The sequence below is a fragment of the Cupressus sempervirens genome, chromosome 4, assembly GCF_028749045.1.
Source record: "Cupressus sempervirens isolate cs-2001-9-10 chromosome 4, ASM2874904v1, whole genome shotgun sequence".
NCBI lineage: Eukaryota > Viridiplantae > Streptophyta > Pinopsida > Cupressales > Cupressaceae > Cupressus > Cupressus sempervirens.
This window is the reverse complement of record NC_143121.1, coordinates 413,533,789-413,555,676: the sequence shown is the minus strand read 5'-3', so window position 1 is coordinate 413,555,676 and position 21,888 is coordinate 413,533,789. Positions and strand designations below refer to the sequence as shown.

At 35.3% G+C, this 21,888-nt stretch overlaps 1 protein-coding gene across 4 annotated transcripts in view; it reads left to right on the top strand.

Moving 5' to 3' along the window:
* The window catches only part of LOC149561805 (beta-1,3-galactosyltransferase GALT1-like), a 50,549-nt gene that overhangs the window by 6,591 nt on the left and 22,070 nt on the right, over nucleotides 1–21,888 (top strand). For all 4 annotated transcript variants that reach the window (XM_089825325.1, XM_089825327.1, XM_089825326.1 and 1 more), the window contains 2 exons: nucleotides 6,162–6,397; nucleotides 7,063–7,344. In XM_089825325.1, the coding sequence (XP_089681451.1) occupies nucleotides 6,162–6,397; nucleotides 7,063–7,344 (518 nt within the window). The remainder of the gene's footprint in view (nucleotides 1–6,161; nucleotides 6,398–7,062; nucleotides 7,345–21,888) is intronic.

Below are 21,888 nucleotides of genomic sequence, written 5' to 3'. Positions count from 1 at the left end.
TAACAATTTAAAACTTGTTTCATGCACCCATTATTGAATAAATCTTAGAGACACTATAAAATCATCAAATAGAAGCTAATTTGATCACATACATAAACATTCATCCATCACATAAGTACAAATATAAATTATAACTGAAGGAAATAGAAAACATAGATGTAGAAAATTATAAATATTGTCAAATCCATGAAATCCATAACATCAAATGTTCCCAAACATGTGTAAACAAAAACAAGTCTATGGCTCAGGCTCAGGCTCAACTTTAGTCTCAGAGTAGTCTGTTTGCCTCCGTAGGCCCTAGATGATTGAGTAGCCATAGTCTCTACTTGTAAGGTGCCACAATGATCAACATCAGTTGTGCTTGTGTTGGATCATGCTCTATTCTCCTCCTCTACCATAGCCATAACCTCAACCTCTCTGTTTGCCTCGTCAACCCACTCATGGTCCTCCTCAATGAAGATAGGATTGTTAGACTTAGTGAGCCACTTTGACTCTAGCTCGATCAATTGGAGAAGAGTCAGTTTCCAAAATCCGCCTAGTCCTAAGATGAAGGTTGTAGCAAACAAAAACAAGATCATTCGACCTCTCGAAAAACAATCTATTACGCCTCTTTGAGTCGATGTACCCAAATATGGACCAATTGCACTCACATTCAGAAGCATTGTCTAGTTGACTCAAAGAACATATAGCAATTTTTTAAAGTTTGGGGTTGAGGGCCCAAACATTTGTCACAATCTATTTGAAATAAGGAAAAGGAGAAAAATTCAGCCTCGTTGTCAACTTTAAGGCGAAATTACAAAATAAAACATTGAAATTCATAAACCATAAACTTATGAATATATTTCTACTTGGCTGCAATTCTATCCAAGCATTTGTGCACATCTTGCTTGACAAAATCACCTCTTCTTCATTATCGTATTGATGCAGCTCAATCATTGTAGTTGAGGCTGTGCCATCATTAAACATCTTTTGTACCATTGTATATAGGCCACTAAGAACCTCCTCATTCTCCTTGAAGTTAGCACAGAAATAAAATGCCAGATTGAGCTAATGAGTTGCTGCATAGATGGGCTTGTAAAAGTGGTTTTGCCATCTCCTATCAATTATCTCCCAAGTGGGGCCATACTTATCCTCAACTCCTACATATATGGATCTAATGGCCTCCTTGGTCCTATCCATTACCCTCATATATATAGCCCATAGAGGGCTTCTCCTCATTAGAACTCGAAGGAGAACTATCAAGGGCTTAGTGACCTACAATAATGTTAAACAAAAATAATTGTCACAAATTAAATAAAAATAAGCAGTATTGCGAAGTTGCAAACAAAACAAAAATATGAATATAAATTAATAGTAAATAGTAAACACTAAAGTTTAGTTGTAATAAATTTACCTCCACGATTCCTCACAAGGGTTCCAAAAACTTACCTCATTAAAAATGCAATCTACCATAGCTATCCTTGTAGTGGTTGTAGCATAGGATGAGGAAGTCCACTCCTCATCATCAACATGTGCCTCAAAGCTTCCCTTGATTTTATTAAGGATTTTAGTGTGAGGAAATTTGAGGCACATCTTGTGATACTAGGATGAGCCAAGTCCTTTGGCCCCGTGTATTGCCTCATAATACTAAGGACCAATGCATTATTGTAGATAAACTTGCAGATATTTTTGGTCCTTTCGACGAATGATTTCACTCATTCAAGCTTACCAATATCCTCCAACATGAGGTCTAGGCAATGAGTTGCACATGGGGACCAAAGTTTTTTTGGGTGCCTCTCCATCAAAAGTTTACCTTTTGCAATTTTAAATTAATTAGAAAATTAGATGTGTTAAGAAAGTTTAAAATAAATTCATAGATGCCTCTCCATCAAAACTTAAAAAGTTAAAAGTTTATCTACAAAAACAAAACTTACTGCATTATCTATCACCACTTGCACAACATTTTCTTCCCTCATCTCATGTATGATTTCCTCAATAGTCTTACATAAGTATGCAACATTTTTTTACATGTGAGGAAGCATCAATGAACTTCAAGAACATTGTGGCTTCTGGAAATGAGGAAAAATAATTATCAATTATCATGGATCAATCAACAAATCAAAATTTAAATTATTTAATTTACTAGGGAAGTAGAATGATCGATCACCTTCGTAGAAAACAGGAAAATTTAGGAATGTCCTATTTCTCCTACCCATCCAATCATTTATCATGATGGTGCAACACCTTCGTAGAAAACAAGAAAATTTAGGGATGTCCTATTTCTACTATCCATCCAATCATTTGGTCCTCTAGCTCAACTTTCATATCCTCGAACCATTTCTAACAAGAGGGGGACACTTAACTCAGCATCAATAGGGGCTTTAAACCCCGCCTTGCAAATGGTTATGACATCTACCATACCTTGTCAATAAGGGGACTTGTCACAAATAGATTATGATTAATCATTAGACAAATAAGAGTTCAACTTCAAAGTATACATTTTAAAATTTAATTTAAACGTAAAGCAGTCAAATAAAAAAGAATTTCTTGAATGTAATAAATGGAATGTTGCAAAAGTACCAAAATTTGCAAATTTGTTTTCTTGCTGCATCATGCATCTCCTTGTTCCAACCCATCCTTCAAGTGAGGGTTATGCACTAACTGTAGTACATGACACAAAATAACTTTTCAGCTTGGATCTCCGGACTTTAGGGCCAAAGGTAACAGTGCCACTAGGAGCAGAAGCAAAAACAAAAGCATTAGCACTAGCAGAAGTACTAGGATGAAAGGGAGGAATGGTAGAAGGCCCTCCAACACAGCTTGCAGATGTGGATGCAGTTGCGGATGCGGATGAATGGGAGCTAATAGCACTTATCTCTTCCAATTGTCTCTTCATAGTGCCCTTTTCTTGTTCATATGTTTTGGACTAGATATAATGTAAGTGTTTTGCCTCGGCAGTTTTTTTCTTACATAGCTCAGTATCTTGGCTAGTTATGCCAACAATATGATATTTAAATCTATTGATGCCATCATGCCACCATGATTAATTTCTTTACAAAAAAGTATTTTGTTTGATTTTTTTGTCTACCAGGAAAGTCTCTAGTAAATTTCCAAGCTTCATCCTTTGGAGGCATTAGGAAAAATTAATGTTTTCAAAATGTGAAGGCTGCTGCAATAAGATAATTATAAAGTTATAAATTAATAGAAAAATTCAGTAAACCCTATCTTTTTTAAGAATAAAATTGTAAATATATGTTTACAAATTTCTTTTTCTAAAAATATGTAGGGTTTTCATATGCTATTATTCTACTTCTCTCATTGAAGAATGCAATCTATATTTTAATAGAAAACATTTGAGATTTGGAGAGTTAAACTAATTTCTTTTTCAAATAAATGAAAAATCATTAACATACCAAAAAAACCAACAAAATCTACAAAAATTAACACTTACCTCTTTCAAATGAGTTGAGAAATCTTGCTATGGACTCCTTGACCCTCTCAATGCAAACCTATGGCCTCCCCAATGTGATTTGTGGACTTCTTGATACTATTCTTCGGTGTTGGTTGCATACCTATAACCTCTTCTTTCCCTTCCTCTCTCCCACTTTTCCTCTCTTCTTCCCACAACTAGCAAACAAAATGACTTTTAGGGCAAACTAGATGACATAAGTGAAAAAACTGGGAAATAACGTTTTTTGTTTTGTTATTTGCTGGTCGAAATTGGCTAATACCAATATGAGTCATGGATCATGAGTTTGGCGAGTTATGCCACAACTCATTAACTCGGTGAGTCATGAAAGTTATGAGCCATCACTTGCTGAGTCGTTGCATTCTTTGCATCATGTCTGACTCTTGATAGGTCCTCTTGAAACACCCTTTCTCTCTCCCGGGTCTCAGCCCTAACATCATCCAATAGCTTCTCCCTCATAGCTATGGTGATTTTGACCTACTGGAGCTTTGCCTCTAGTGCGATGGGTTGTAATGACTCGTTTGCCTTGACACAACTCAACAACCTAGAAAACTCGCTGGACTCGTGGTGAGTCCAGGAACTCTGATATTTATCATGTAGAAATTGCCAGCAATGTTGTAGAATTTTCTCATACACCTATGATTTCCTTAAAATGAGACTAAATGATAATAGACTAAAACTAATTTATAGTCTCAATAAAAAAAGTCAAGGGCATATGAATGGTTATGACTACTGGAGAAAAAAATGTATATAACAAAACCTAAGTAAGGAGAAGAAGTTGTCAATTGGCGAAGACCTTTTCTATTATTATTTTCCCTTGTGGATTATGAATCAAGTTTCTAATAGCCTCAGGACAAAATCCCTCTAGGCCTAAAGTTAAGGACAGAACCCCTGAATTCTTATTAGTGAGTTAGTGGACGAAAACCCCTAATCTAGGTAAACTTTAGAGGTATTTTCATTGATATTTTATGGGAGATAAGTCAGTCCAGATCAGAGGAAGATTTACTGCAGACAAAAGAGGATAAGTTATATATTATCTAAAACTAAAATATTTTCTAACCATCAAATATAAATTTCTCAATAAACTATTAAGTTGTAGTTTCTAAGTCAAATTCATACTTATAATTAAATATGCACTATTATTGAGTTATGGTTAATTTTACTTAAGAAATTGAGGAAATTTAAAGAGGGAACATTATAAGCACCTTGTTTTTCCCTGAATGTGAAACGCAAGCATTTCTTTAAATAGATTGACTTTTTACATAGAGTATTTTTACAACATACAATGTGTCATTTGCTACAATGTGATCCAGATGTGAGAACATATCATCACACACTGTCAAATGTTGAAAGCCAGAGAGAGCATGGATTACTGTACATTTTTTATCTTATTGAAGATGTTGACCATTTTGAGATTTTAGCTTGAATGGGAACAACGCACAGGATCACCCTGAACATGACCCTGAACATGCAGGCAAAAGTTCAAGTGGTTTAAGGTAGTCTATCTTGTATTTCACTTTACTGATTGAAGTGAATATCTTTTACTTAGTTCATTAAGTCTAATGTAGTGCAGATAACCACTAATGATTTAGACTCATTTTCCAAGTCATCTCCTGCATGAGATGAGATTGTCATTTTGGAAGATTTGATTTTTAGCTGAATTAGTTTACAGAGTCAAGTGAGATAGAAGACTGTAAGCAAATTTGAGAGATTGTCTTTTGAAGGACTGGAAGAATAGGGTTTCCCAAGGATTAGAAACTTTAATGTAAGGTGCAGTTGGTTTCTGTGCGAGTTATATCAGCTGTGGAAGTCTCCTTTTGTGTTTCTCTAAGGAATGCTTCTGTTTTTGTTTCTGCAGTTATGGTCTTTATGATTAATTTAATGTTCATTTAAGCATTATGAAATCAGTGACTGTGATTAGAATTTGAACAGACCAGCAGCCTTCAACTGAAATAATGAAGAAGTGCAATGTCAATTTGAGCCTATATTGTGAAACATTAACTTGGTTTTTCATTAGCAAGAACATTGAAAGTTTTATCAGATTATCTCATCTCTGTTTTTAAGTCCATGGACTACCATAAAAGCCAACCTGTCAACAGTAGCCCTTCCTGCATATCTACTACAATCTATTCAAGATGTAACTGCCTCCTGAGGAAGCAATAATTGCATCCTCACATCAGTGGACAAAGGCTTTTATGTTTTTTCTTCAGAACAGGATCCAGATGATCATTTTTAGCTTCTTTTCTATTTGCTTCTACACAATTTTCTAGAATTCAACTTCACTCTCCCACATCTAACAGAGCCAGTTAGTTTAACGAGCATTGACCAAAATATTTCTATTTGAAGAAAATGATCTCTGCGCTTTAAGTTTTTATGCTTAGTATCATGCATCTCTTTTAAGAAGTTTGTTGACACTTTGATTTGCATATCATTACTTTTGTTTGAGCCATTGTCAAGTTAGAGAAAACATAATTAAGAAAATTGTATAATTTGAGGATTACTATATATTTTTTAAGAGTGTTCTGTCATTAAATTGCAAATATCATTTGCACTTCTAATTTGTTTGATTTTTCTATAACCCAGGGTCTGACTACAACCCAAATGCATTTCTGTTATAGACATATCAATGCATAAGAATCCCTCAAATGTTAGGTACACTGTATGATTTAGCAACATATCTAATCTTGATTTTCCACTGATCATTTGCTTGCAGTGGATGGACTCAGTCGATGCAATGAACGGATAGGAGAAGCTGCCATGGAAAAACATCCAGAAGAAAAGGAGCCTCGAATTGTGAAATTCTCAAGTATTACAAGGAAAGGTTCTAGTCCAAATTTCTGGTTTCCATTTGTTGAGGGATATCCATTTGCTGCGACTCTATGGGTGGGCTTGGAGGGCTTCCACATGACTGTTAATGGGAAACATATCACTTCATTTGAGTATCGTGAGGTAATGACTGTATAAAAGATGCACTGGTACTCTATTTTTGTTTGTTAGCACAATTGACAATGTAATTTAAACCAGATTATGGAAATGGATATGGCATCAGAGAGACTTGGAATTTTCAGCAGCTGCTAATACATCTATAGATGGATATGGCAATTATAAAATATGCCAATATTCAATTATTTATCCATCTAAAGTGTAGAACACAATACTATAAATATCTATTTATATATATTTTGGTTTTTATTTTAAGTTTATAATACTTGTTATATTATGTGCGTCTTTAGTGATATATATTGTATGGAAACAATCATTTTTTAATGTTCTCTTTAATTATTTCTTTCTATGTTTAGAAATTTTAGAATGTTTTTAACTTTTTTCATAAAGCTAAACTGGTTATGGAACCAAACAGTGTGGCTGTCTTCAGACATATCCAAGTACATCCCAAATGTGGATGTGTATATGGATACATTCGGATGTGGTATCTGATATGATATCTGGGGTTGTTTACTTCTGTGTTGGATAGCTGATATGGGGATACATGTGTCTAGGCAGGGGAGGGGGAGTCTCTAGCAACTTTTATTTTAACTATATTGAATTATATGATTGCTTGACTGTAATAATGAAAATTGAGACCTCACAGCCCCCTGGTGTTCCTTGCACTGCAGAGTCTAGAGCCATGGCTGGTTAGTGGAGTGAGGATTGCAGGAGATTTGCAACTTCTTTCTGTTTTGGCAAATGGTTTGCCAACATCAGAAGATTTGGACCTTGTTGTTGATTTGGAATCTCTTAAGGCGCCTGCTTTAGTTCCCAAAAAGAAGCTTGCAATGTTTATTGGAGTCTTCTCCACAGGAAACAATTTTGAACGCAGAATGGCAGTACGTAGGTCATGGATGCAGTACAGACCTGTACGAAGTGGACAAGTAGCGGTTCGATTTTTTGTCGGGATGGTAAGTTGATCAAACTTTCCCTCTTTTTATGATTTAGGACATATTTAAGGGAAGACATGAACAATGATTTATTGAGCTCTTCTGTTTACAATGGATAGCTACTAGAAATAGATAACTTCTTTGGTAAATGGATTTGCAATGTAAAACTTTTCTTTCCATACTTCATGGGGAAACTATGACTATTTGAGCCTGATCTGTGATTTTCTCTTTGGTGGTATCCATTTGCTACTTATGAGGTTGCATTGATCTTGCTAATGAAAGTTTTATGAGATTTTCTTTTTCTGTAGATTCTAACATGATATGGCTCTTCCATCCAGTTTCAGTTAACAATCAAATATTAAGAATGAGTTGTAGCTGAATAGTTAGGTTGTAATACTATCAATTTAATACATCTTGATGTAATTTACAATGGAAAGCTCAACAGTCAGGTACAATACTGAATCATGGATTTCTTCAACAACACAAGTGCTAAAGGTGTAGAAATATGGTGGATGCAACATAAATTAGTGCAATTGTGGATTGTACATGGGTGTTTGTGGCTGGAAAATGATAGTAGAAGTGGAATTGTCAGTGGCGTACATTTTTGGTTAGCAATGAGATGGTTGCAACATGGTACCATTAATGGTGTCAATAAGTTCAAGTCCCCCCTAATGGACACCTGGCATTTAAGAAGATAAAAAAAACATTTTAAAGTTATTTATTTGTGTGAGTGCTCTCATGTATTCTCAAAATGACTTGAATATTATACAATATAAGTTTATATAATGCATTAAAAATACCTTATATAAATGATTAAATTTCTCAATATGTTATAACTTTATGCATGGTTAAAAGAATTAGGAACTAATAAAACTTAGCAATAAAGTTACTAACATATATACATATTACAAAATTAATCTTGGAAAAATAAGTGATGTAGATGGTGATTTAAAATTAAAAAATGACTCTTATTTTAGAATCAGATCAAATTAATGTAAACATAGAATGATAAAAATAGAAAACAAATCAAATCCAATATAAATTATAAAATCTGATTTTATACTGTTCAAATTATTTTTACAGTATATGTGCCAACCTATAATGCTGCACTTGTAATTTCCCGCTAGGTGATGAAGAAAGAAAAATTAGAATATTGCATAACATACCTCCAAAACGTATCCCAATGCCTGCAATGCCTTTGCAACAGTAAGCACCAAAAGAATGTCCAGAGTCTTAGAAAGGTCCCGAGTGACCTGTTCCATTAACATTAAAGGCAAATCCTTAAAAACATGAGCAGGGTCTTGAAGATTGAAAACAAGGAAAAAAACTGTATTTTCTAAATGTCTTCAACATGACTGACTTTGATATCTTATTATAAGATGGTGCATACAAATGTTAGAGTTGACTTCATCATAGAGCCGATCCCATATGTTTTGAAGAGGGACTCTAATTGCCATTTGAATTGATGCACAGACAGGATACAGGCAGCCGAGAGGAATTCAGGCCCCTGAACTACCAAAGCTACCAAAGCCACTTTTTTTGGAGACAAGTATAACAGTAATTAATTTCTTCTATTTGTAGAGGGTGACAGTCAGATAAGCAGAGGTTTGAGAGAATCTTTTTTCCCTGTAAAATTAATTGGAGAACTGAAGCACAGATTGTGCTGCATTCTCCAAAATAGACTCTTATAAAATTCAATGTTTAGGATCAGCAGGCAATTGAAACCAACATGTAATCTCCACATACATTTACAAAGCTAACAAGCATAGAGCATTTCACTGGTGTACTTACTGTAAAGAAATACTCAATTAAAATTAAAATTACTGTCTAGGCAGTCCCGGAATCCAAAGTTAACACTAAATATAATATCCAAAATCTAGGAAAGTTATTACTAAATAAAAGTGTCCATCTACAGCAATTATAATTTGCTAAACATATAATGCTTGCTTGTGGCTAGCATCTATCCAGCCATCGGAAACCTAAATTTTACTAAGGAAAATTAAAAAATATGCAAGTCCCTCAGTCAAATTTACGTTTCTGATGGTTGGATGGACATCTCCATGTTTCTGTGCCCAAAAGTAATAGCTGCTGTCCCAGCTGGAAAAGAACACCAGGTGAGCAATAAAAAATTAGCAAGTTCGTCAATCAATTAAAATTTGAGAAATAATATAAATTTTCCTCTTCATTATCATATAAATAAATTTATAAATCTCTCGGTCAAAATAAGATTTTTAAAATTAAAATATAATCCAGATGTATCTATTAATAACAGATTAATAAAATTATAGAATTTAACAAAGAATAAAATCCTAAAAGATAAATTGTAGAAGTTTACAAATTTACAATTTTTTATAAATAAATGAAAACTATTTAAGCTTCTAATAAAAGTTTACACAAATATGAAACTGTAAACAAAATAAATAGGCCAAACTTCCATTTAGGAGAAAGGACTTGGCCGTTGGCATCAGCCATACAGAGCCAACATTGGCCCTGCTATGGTCACATCTGCTGCAGCTTAACTATTCTCTCTTTATATTTTAACCTTTGTTAATAAAAATATTGAAAATTGCTCAGTTTGATGTTTGGTATGGGGTTGAGTACAGATATGAGGTTTCGGTATGCAATTATGGCATTAATTTTTTGGTGAAGTCATGTACAGGCCACAATTTAGAAAAGGGAAAATGGTATAATTGTGAAGGGGCGTACTACTAAGTGACCCAGCACCAAATCCCCGAATTGCGTGGAACAAAGAACAAACTGGAGCAATCATTGTGGGCATGTGGTGAAGGTATTTTAATAACTATGGAGTGCATCAAACCTCGCCTATGTCCCCAAATCTTAAAGATGTGCTCCAAACTTACCCAATATTGCATTATAGGTGCAGCATGCAGACATATACAAAACGTGTTTTCTACTTGTGTTCCAGCAAGATTGCCACAAAATTAAAATAAAATACTGGTCGTTGTATTTGCAAATGTTACCCCTCAAATGGAATTGAACCAGTAGATAGACAGACAGTTTAATAAACGTCAAGGGATACTAAAATAATAACAGAAACATAACTTTATATTCAACACAAATTGAGCATACCAGATAGACAGGCAGTGGACCTTATCAAGATAAGCCCAGGACATTCCCAACCATGCGGAGCAAATCTAAAACACCACGGGTAAGATTCAGTGCCCCATAAAACATGAAGCTTTCATGGATTCAAAATCCACACATGTCATGTTCAAGCGTTAAAAGTGTGTAACCGGAAAACACTGCTTAGCACAGGGCGCCCCATATAACAATTCACAAATTTTACCTGTTTCTGTAGCCGCTCGCACAGAAGCCAGCCTGCGAGTGCACCAAAATGCCCAGCGAATGAAGCAGAAACAGCATACAAGTAGATGGGAAACTGTTCTTCGCTATCTGCTCAAGATATCAATGCCAACCGCAAAAGAAAATCCTGCTGTCCCAAATTTAATATATCACACGCCGCCGACTAGAGCCATTAATGGATCGTTTGTCATTTTGGGCAAACATTAATCAGGCTCTAATCACTTCCACCGACCCAACACAGGTGAAAAATTTAAGTGGTCCACGTATCCAGCAGAGCACAGAGAGGAAGCAGCAGATGAAGTAGCAGCAACCAAACATTAATGATCATTTATTACACAGATATATCTGACAAAGATTTCTGGCACCGCCTTCTAATTTCAGCCTAATTTCAATTGAAGGAAAAATATTTTCTTCCTCGCCAAAATTCTTGACAACCAATGACATGGTAGAAAAACTGGATTTTAATATGCTTTAGATATAATCTAATTGCTAAACTTTTAATACAACTTAAGGTTAGAAAAAAAAAATCAAAATTCATTGGTTCAAAAAACCAAACTAATAGCATTGAATGAATGCATAAGTATTCTTGCCTAAAGGCAGGAACTAAAAATAACATAGCCCGGATTTTAAGCTATGAAAATAGAGTAATAAGGCTTCTTATTTTCAAATTCCCTGTATCACTTTATGTCTGTACACTATAGAGTCTGATGGTATACATGAAAGCAGATCAAAGTTCAGTGAAGGTCTGCTTCACTACTTAACAATCTGTTGCTACCACTTTCATCCTACACTGATATCACCTTTTAGATGGGAGAGCTCAAGCTACAAAGAGGCTTGTAATAAGAAACATAAGGGTAAATTTTAGGCCCGAAAAGAGTTACCATCAGGCTGGTTTGAGCACCCTGCCCCAGCTCTTTGAGTGAAGCATTTACTAGTGAATGGATGTCTTCTTACTGCCGTGTTCCTTCTCCACTCCTACCGATGAAGCTTCCGCTTCGTTTTCCTTCAGAACAAGCTTCTCTAATGCAACCCTATCGGTATTAGTCTGGCCTCTCTTGCATAAAACAATGTTGTGGTTTGTTCAGCCTCTACATTGACAAGTAAACCGTGCCTGTAACATATCTCTCGAGACTCTGAGAGTAATTGAGACTTTGTAAATCTCAGCTACAAAATTGGGTTCAACATCCTGAAACACAAGGGTTTTTCATCTGGATGACTTTTACCTCCTTTCTTTTGTTTTAAAGTCCCCTGTGCCAAGAGCAGAGAGTGGATCTGTTTGAGCAACAGGTGGTGTCAGGAGCTTAGATTGATCGTGTCCTCTCCCATCTTTGGCACATTCAGATTGCAAATATATTTTCCAGACTGGTATAATGGAACCTATATGCTTCAAGTTCAAACTCTCTTGCAGGGTCTTCATTTCATCTACCCTGGTCACTATCAATTCCCACCATCATCTACTTTTTACATTTTTATGTCTCTAGCATTATCCAAGGTCTTTGTGTGGGATGGGATAGAGTCAGTCCTCATCACCTTTACTATCAGCTGGATAGTATCCTCGAAATCTGTGCCAGCAGTATTTTGTTTTTTGAAGTCTGTACCTGCATTTGCCTCTGTGTTTTGCACTGGAATTTCTGTTTTTGAGTCAGTGATATTTCCTCTTCTTTATTTCTCATTTTCGGTGGATTGGGAAACTAGCAAGGTTGTGCCATTGACCAAATTAATGTTGGAGGGCATTCAGAGATTTAATGGCAAAAATTACAACATCTGGAAGCAGCACATGCTGACATTATTCAAATATCGCTGCCTTGATACAATTGTTTTGGGCACTAAGACTTATCTTACCACAATCCAAGCAGATTAGGACAAGTTTGATGACCGAAATTTAGAAGCTGTCATGCTTCTCAACCTCTCTGTTACAAATGATTAGTTGCCTCAGATTTCTTCTGGCAAGTCTGCAACAGACATCTGGAAGCATCTAAAGGAGTTGTATGAGACACCTGATAAGAGTCGAGCCTTATTCCTTAAGAGCCAACTGTTCTCCATTATGATGAATGAACACATGTCCATATAGGAGCATCCCACAAAGATTAAGGACATTCAAGATCAACTCAAAGGTATTGTTCAGGAAATGGAGAAAGAAGATATGGTAGTCATCTCCTTGAAGAGTCTACCTAAATCTTATGACCACTTTATAAAGACTCAACATTTCTTCCACTAATGTTGAAATTTCTAGAGTTGTGCACCAAACTTCTGCAATAGTATCATTGGAAACAACGGTTGGTAACAGTGCCACCTTGTCCTTCTAAGAGAGCTTTTCGAGCCAAACCCTTTCACAAGGATAAGGACAAATCTCAGCATCCTCACTCAACTTAGTAAAAGGGCTCCAATCATTCTTAGGATGGTTTAAAGAAGGTGCAATGTAACTATTGTCACAAATATGGCCATTTGCTCAAGGATTGTTGTAATCGGTTGGCTTTTGAGCAATGAAAATAGGGAGGGTCTCAGCCTAAAACCAATTGTGCTCAAGGATGGTTGTAAGCGGTTGGCTTCTGAGCAACGAAAGTAGGGAGGGTCTCAGCCAAAATCCAATTCTGCCAAGCACACAAAGTAGAAAGAGTTTTCCTTTTATGCCTTAATGGCTATAAGACCTGTAGACCATGTGAAATCTTCTGCTTGGTATATAGATTTTGGTGCTTCTTGGCATTTCACTTGTAAGTGTGATTGGTTTACAATTTTTTTCTTCCTTTATTGAGTTAGTTATATTTGGAGGAGGTGAAGAATATATTGTTGTTAGCAAGCGCAACATTTAGATACAATATGGTGGAAGGAATCTCATTTTCCTCAATGTATACTATGTTCCTGGCATGGAACTATAGTTACTTTCTATGAGTCAGATCACGCAACATTATAGTCGGCTTGATGGGGTATTTCGTATATACAAGTGTTTGATTGTTGATCGTGCGACATGCACTACTATAGTTGTTGGCAGTGAGGATCATGGTCTATACAGACTTGTGGGAAATGGTGATTCTCTTGTGGATGCCTTTGCAGCAAAATCATCTTCTATTAGCAGTCTTTGGCATTAGCAATATGATCACCTAAACATTCATTATCTTGCTTACCTTGTTTTGGATGATTTAGTACTTGGCCCACATGAAATCCAAAGTTAGAATCAATGAGTTTGTGGAGCTTGTCGACTAAAAAGAAGCACAAGACACTGTTCAAGCATGGTGACTCATAGCGAGCCTCTAAGGTACTACAGTTGGTCCATGCTGATGTATCTGGTCCAATGAATACTCCATTTTTTACTAGGTGCAGGTATTTCTTACTTTTTGTTGATGATTTCTTACTTTTTGTCCAATGAAACCAGACGTGCTTACTACAAAAATCTAAGGCCTTGGTAGAAAAAGAGTCAAGTTATTTTGTTCAATCTCTTAGTTCTAATAATGAGGGTGAGTTTTGTTCTACTACTTTCTCCACATTTTGTGATACACATGGCATAAAACATTAGTCAACCACACCCTATGCCTCTCAACAAAAATGATGTCGTAGAGCATTGCAACTTCACCATTACAGAAATGGCTAGGTCTATGATGGAACAGAAAAATATCCCTTAGAAATATTGGGTAGAAACAATGTTTACTGTGGTCTATCTCCTTAATTGGTGCTCCATACATGCTGTTAAGGGGAAGACTTTTGAGGAAGCCTAGACTGGTCAATAACCTAGGATCAACCAACTAAAAGTTTTTGGCTTTTTAGCATATGTTTGGACTCCAGATACCTGATGCTTCAAGTTGGATTCCAAGAGTCAAAAGCTCATGTTTACAGGATATAGTGACAACCATAAGGCTTACTGATTGATTGATGTAGATACTGATCTTCTTATCTCCAGTCGAGATATTGTCTTTGATGAAGAATGAGAACCATTTCTCTCTTCCTCGTCTGACAAACATTCTAAGGATTAGCCCTTGAAGGCCTCTAATTTGGGTGTCTGTCTTCCGTTAGGTCCACCTGATGGGAGGGACGATGCAAAATCTGAATTTGATGATGCACTACTTGACTTTCCTCCGGATGATGTTAATCTTCTACTTATTGTAGATCCTTTTCCACTTCCATCTCCAGCTATTACTCCTCCATCTAATATTGGCACATGTGCTCTTAGCCTAAATGGTGGGCAAAGGCCATCAACGATCTTCGCCCCGATGAACTCATTAAGGGTAGATCTTCTAGAAATAAGGGCAAGCAAACAAATATATCTAACTTTCTCATGGCAAACTTTCGTAGTATTTATGAGCCTTAGACATTCATAGAGGCAAAAGGGATACTAGAGAGGGAACATGCTATGGATGCATAATATTAGAGTCTTATGAACACCTAGGTTCTCTTTGAACTTCCTCTAGGGAAGAAGCCCATTAGCTGCAAATGGGTGTATAAAGTTAGGTATCATGCACATGGTTGTTGTCAATTTGGATAAGATGATGTATCAGGGTTGTCATTTATGGCAACACAGTCTATTTTGAGAGAGCAAAACATAACGATAAGTTTGGCATGCAAAGACTTAGAAAATTGTCTAAGTACATATCAACAAAACAATGTACAGTCAACCTATTTTGTTTAGCGGAGTTCACTAAGGCACTTGAGCTTATGCTTACTTACAGGTTGGTAGAACATAGTGTACACAACACGTGGGTAAAAGTGCTTAAGATTTTGTTATGTATGAAAGGAGTTATTGCAGATTTACCAAGTACTGGTTACGAGGACAAAACAAAGTTAAAGGTAGAATAATGGTATATTGGTTAAGGAATTAATTGGTTTACCAAACCAATTACTTGACAATGTTGGGATGACATTCTAGATGTTAACCCACACGTGGCAAAAGATAATTCAAAAGATTTAGCAAAGTATCACGCAACAAGGCCGACAAAACAAATTTTGGTATGAAATCAGAACATTTTGTTTGAGGGAAGTATGGTATTGTATTGTAATGATATAATATTTGAGTGCACACTTCACATGATTGATATAGAACTTTTGTCTGATCAGTTTTGAAGAAAAAGCTACAAAGGCATATCAGATATTGAAGATATCAACATTGTATAAAGGTTTTTGTATCTATCTCTATCGATAGCATTGTAAAGCTGTATATGCATGTTTGAGCAGTGGGCTCTTCTTGCACTCTTTTGTATTATAATACCAACTCCTAACAAAGTTGAGGCTTCTAACAAGGCCTAGTCCTCTAACAAAGACATATAAACTATACGAATGTAATAGACTCCTAACAGGGTCAATATCTTTCACAAGATACTTTTGATTAGTGGATCATTTTTTGGGTGCCATCCTCATTGGGGTTTTCCTTTCGCTAGGGTTTCCCTAGTTAACAAATAATGGTGTTATATGAGTTACATTGTGTTATGGTTATGTTTACTTTTTAGTTTGATCATCTATGCAAGTTTAAAGATTGCTAATTGTTAATGCATGTAGCTTTGGTTTGACATTACTGTGGTAAGCACATACATATATATATATATATATATATATATATATATATATATATATATATACAACAATGTGTGCATCACGTTGTTATACATATATGCATACGTACATGTTGTTGTATCATCCACAGTCTGAAACCGATGATATATATATATATATATATATATGTTCTGAGATCATTAAGGCATGATTAAGATTATTTTTGGTTCCTTTGATGTTTAGATCATGATTGATCTATCCTTTATATTGGGCCGCAGATGTAATGATTGATTATACATTTAATCACTGTGTTTATGACAATAACTAATCATGAGTATTAGTTAACAATGAACGTGTGTGATAATGAATGTCCATGTCTCCAATTGAAGACATGGCTATTCATCCCCACACCCCTTTTGTTGATATTTATCCAATCTGCCTGATGTAATCTTGGCATCAAAATCCATTTATGCAGCACTCTAAAAGGATCGAAGATAATTCTGAGTTTGATAAATACTTCATTTCTGTTATTACTACACTAATGTTTACAAATTTTGGAAGCGATTCAAAACATTGGTGTTATTGTTTATACCTGCAACAAAAAATCTGTAATCAGTTAAATCTGGTAATAAACTTTACATGGTATTAGAGCTTGGCCAAGGAAAGTTCACACTAAGTTTATAAGGATCAGATTTTACTTTAAGTAACAATCCTCCCTCTCTCGACAAAGATTACAAACACAATGAGATTCGAACATCACCTTGGAAGTGCTAATAACTTTAAATCTTGAAAACTTCGATGAATGATATTGTTAAAAGAAAACAAATTGGAATCATTTGTAAGAGAGGACAAAGAGGAACGTAAAGATGATCCTGAAAAATCAGAATGGACCGAGAAAAATGAAAAGGCTATGAAGATAATTGTGGATGCTGTTGGAGACCACATATACCTATTGTGGCAAAACATACCACAACATATCGTATGTTTTGAGCTCTTGAAAATGCATTTATAATCAATAATATAGGCATAAAATTTGCTCTTAAAAGGTAGATGAATAATGTAAGCATGAATAAAGGAGAAAGTATAAATGCTTTCTTTATGAGAATCATAGATTTGAGAGATCAATTATATGCACTTGGTTATGAGATTGAAAATCAAGAATTATCCCTAATAGCATTAGGAGGACTTCCAAACCCCTGGGAATCCTTTGTACAAGGTATAAGTGCTAGGTCTAAAATCCCTAAACTAGATCGTTTAAGATCAAATTGTCTTCAAGAAGAATCAAAATTAATGATTAAGGGAAAACACAAAACCCTAGATGAAGATGTTTAGGTTCTCAATACAAATGCTCATAAGAAGGGAAAGAAGAAAAACAACAAAAGGAAAAGATTTTTTCATGGAAAAGGACAATCCAAACAAAAGAAAGACTTGTCCAAAATCCAATGCTCCAAATGTGATCTATATGGACATTATGCAATAAATTGTCCCGATAGATCTAGAGCTCAAGCATCTTTTGCAAAATTTGAGAAGTCAAATAAAGGTAATGAATATGAGAAATATGCCTTCTATTCAACATTATCCAGCCAGATATCAACCAAAAGGAATACATGGATAGTTGACAGCGTGTCTTCTAGACACATCACTGGATATCAGGATAATCTAGAAAGCATGCAAATAGAAATAGATGAAGAAGTTGCAATTGGTGATGATTTTGCACACTCCGTAAAAGGAATTGGGACCTGCATCGTAAAATTGAAATCTGGAAATTCTATTCAACTTTCTGGAGTTCTTTAGGTACCATGTATTAAGAGGAATTTAATATTTATATCCGCACTTGAAGATCATGGTTTTAGAATTGCATTTATGGGAGGGAAAGTACTAGCATGGCCTAAAAATTTAACCATTAAAAGGGCTCTAACAATAGGAGTAAGACAAGGACTTTTATATGAGCTATGTGCTAAGACAAACCTTGCACTTATACATGAGACCTTAGATTCAAATAAAATATGGCATAGAAGATTAGGTTATATCAACTTCCGTGCCCTAACATCAATAGTGAAGGCAGTAACTGGAATGCCCAAGTTAAATCATATTCACAATGAATCATGTAAAGGTTGTGCCTTAGGGAAAAACACTAAAAAGCCATTTCCTCATAGTTTTTGCAAAACTAAAGCAGTGTTGGAACTAGTGTATTTTGATCTATGTGGGCCTATGTCTATACCTTCTATGGGAGGATTCTTGTACTATTTGGTATTTGTTGATGATTTTTCAAAGAAGACATGGATATACTTCCTTAAATGCAAAGAATCTGAAGAGATTCTCTCTAAGTTTAAAGAATTAAAAACTATCATTGAGAACTCCAGTAAGAACGTTAAAGTTCTGAGAATAGATGATGGGAAGGAGTATACTTTTGAAATATTTAAAGAGTTCTGTAAACTCACTGGGATTAAGAGGGAGTTCACAGTCCTTTACAGTCCTCAACAAAATGGGGTTGCTGAAAGGAACAACATAACTATTGTAGAAGCTGCTTGGGCTATGATTTTTGATCAAAATTTGAGTATGTCCTTCTGGGCTGAAACATCCAACACAACAGTTTATATTTAGAATAGATGTCCTCACTCACATTTGGACAATAAGACTCTTGAAGAAGCATTTTCTGGAAAGAAACCTGACATCAATCACCTAAGGATATTCGGATGTCCTGTGTATGTTCATGTGCCTAAGGAGAAGAGGACTAAGTTAGAACCTTCTGAAAGAAAGGGTATTCTCATTGGTTTTAGTGAAACAATAAAAGTATCTTTAGTCTACATACCTAGACAGAAACAAATAGAACTAAGCAGAGATGTCATCTTTGAGGAGCACATTACATTCAGAAGAGCCAAAACCTTTGATGAATTAGATACATTTGATGCATCTCTAAAAGAGACTCCTGCGCCTGAGATTTAGAGGGAGTTCCCTAAAGAGACTTCAATTGAAACTGAAATCCTTCTTGAGACTCAAGAAGAGAGTCTTGATCACTCTAAAAGGCCACTTTGGGCAAGAAAAATAAAACAAGAAGGAGATGGATTCGCCTCCCCTTTAGGAACCTTCAAAGAAAGCAAGAGACCTAGAAAATTGACATTTAATGCTTTCTTGTGTGAGAGCTCGAATCTTGAACCTTCTAGTACTTCTGAAGCACTTAAACGTCAAGCTTGGAAAGACGCCATGGTGGAAGAATACTAGTCTATACTAAAAAATGATGTTTGGGACATAGTTCTGAGACCTAAGGAAAAATCTGTTCTGTCTTCAAAATGGCTCTTCAAAGTTAATTATGCTGCAGATGGCAGCATTGAAAAACATAAAGCTCGTTTTGTGGCTAGAGGTTTTTCTCAAAAGGAATTGACTTTGAAGAAATCTTTGCACCAGTTGCTAGGTACACTTCTGATAGAGTTGTAATAGCCATCGTAGCAGCCAAAGGTTGGAAAATCCATCAAATGGATGTAAAAACTGCTTTTCTTAATGGAAAAATAGAGGAAGAAGTATACTTGGAACAACCAGAAGGGTTTGTAACTCATGATGCTGCCTCTCATGTTTGTAAATTGAAGAGGGCTTTATATGGACTCAAACAGGCTTCCCGGGCCTAGTATGAAAGGATTGACAAATACCTTTTTAGTCTTGGATTCACCAAGAATGTGGCTGATCCAAATCTCTACTTCAAGGTAACTAAAGGTGATATGCTAATTCTAATTCTTTATGTTGATGATCTTCTGATTATAGGGGAAGAACATCTCATTAATTAGTGTAAGAAAGATTTGGCTTATGAATTCGAAATGGTGGATTTAGGAATTCTTCATTACTTTCTTGGTTTGGAAGTACGTCAGAAGTCTGATAATATCTTTCTACATCAAAAGAAGTATACTAGTGATATTTTCAAAAGATTTGGAATGTGGGACTGTCGACCTATGTCTACACCTATGGAAACAACCTTCACAAGCTAAAGGAAGCAAGTGCTGAATTTAGACTAGTTGATCCCACCTTATACAGAAAGAGAATTGGGTCCTTGATGTATCTTGTAAATACTTGACCTGATATCTGCTATGTAGTGAATGCATTAAATCTGTTCATGTGTGAACCTTGTGACATTCATCTTGTTGCTTTGAAGCATATATTGAGGTATCTCCAAGGTACTATTGGGTATGAACTTAAATATGAGAATACCAGCTTGGAGTTCCGTAGATATACTAATTTTGATTGAGCTGGAAGTGTAAATGATCGGAAAAGCACATCAGGATGTTGTTTCAGTTTAGGATCAGCCATGATTTCTTGGATCTGCAGAAAACAAGCTTTTGTTGCCCAAAGTTCTACTGAGGCAGAGTATATTGCAGCAAATATGGGAGCTAGAGAAGCTGTATGGCTTCGGAAGTTGCTTTCTAACTTGTTTGGTGAACCTATGAAACTTGCCACTATTCACTGTGATAACCAAAGTTGCATCAAGTTATCTGTGAATCTGGTATTTCATGATAGATCTAAGCATATAGAAATTCCTTACCACTATGTAAGAGAGATGGTGAGCTATTCAATTAGAATATATTAATACATGTGATCAAACAATTGACATTCTCACCAAGGCTCTCCCTAAAGTGAAGGTTGATCATTTCAAAAAGAAACTTGGCTTGATTGAAATGTAAGTTTATGAGATTGAGTCTCAACTTTGTAAATTTGTATTATTTAAGTAAAGATGTTTAAAGTGTAAACTTTTTTGACATATGTGTGACTCTATGATTCATAGGCCTACCTAGTGTTCATTATTTAAGGTGATAATCTTTTATAATGAAATATTGATTCTAATAATATAAGGTGGCGACTTTATAATTATTATATTACTATCATGATGAATATCATGTGATTTGATATTCAAGGAAAAATCATGATAGTTAAAAGAATATGTTGATGGATATCATGTGACTTGATATCTGTTGAAGATCAACATGTTCAAATTCATGGTGGATATTATGTGACTTAATATCAATGGATGTACCATAATCTACTATGGTGGATATCATGTGACTTGATATGTGTATACACACCATAACTAGAAAGAATATCACGAGACTTGATTTTCTTATATATCTTGAGGATATTACTTTTCATACCAAGAAGAACTTATATATATGCACTTTGTCTTCCCTAGCTGAGAGGGAGTCTTAATGCATGTAGCTTTGGTCTGACATTACTGTGGTAAGCACATATGTATGTATATATGTACAATAACGTGTGCATCATGCTGTTATACATATATGCATATGTACATGCTGTTGTATCTTCCACATTCTGAAACCGATGAGATATATATATGTTCTGAGATCATTAAGGCATGATCGAAATTATTTTTGGTTCCTTTGATGTTTAGATCATGATTGATCTATCCTTTATATTAGGCTGCAGATGTAATGATTGGTTATACATTTAATCACTGTGTTTATGACAGTAGCTAATCATGAGTATTATTAACAATGAACGGGTGTGAGAATGACTGTCCATGTCTCCAATTGGAGACATGGCCATTCATCCCCACACCCCTTCTGTTGATATTTATCCAATCTGCTCGATGTAATCTTGTCATCGAAATCTATTAATACAAGCACTCCAAAAGGATCAAAGATAATTCTGAGTTTGATAAATACTTCATTTCTGTTATTATTGCACTAACGTTAGCAAATTCTAGAAGTGATTCAAGACATTGGTGTTATTGTTTGTACTTGCAACAAAAATTCTGTAATCAATTAA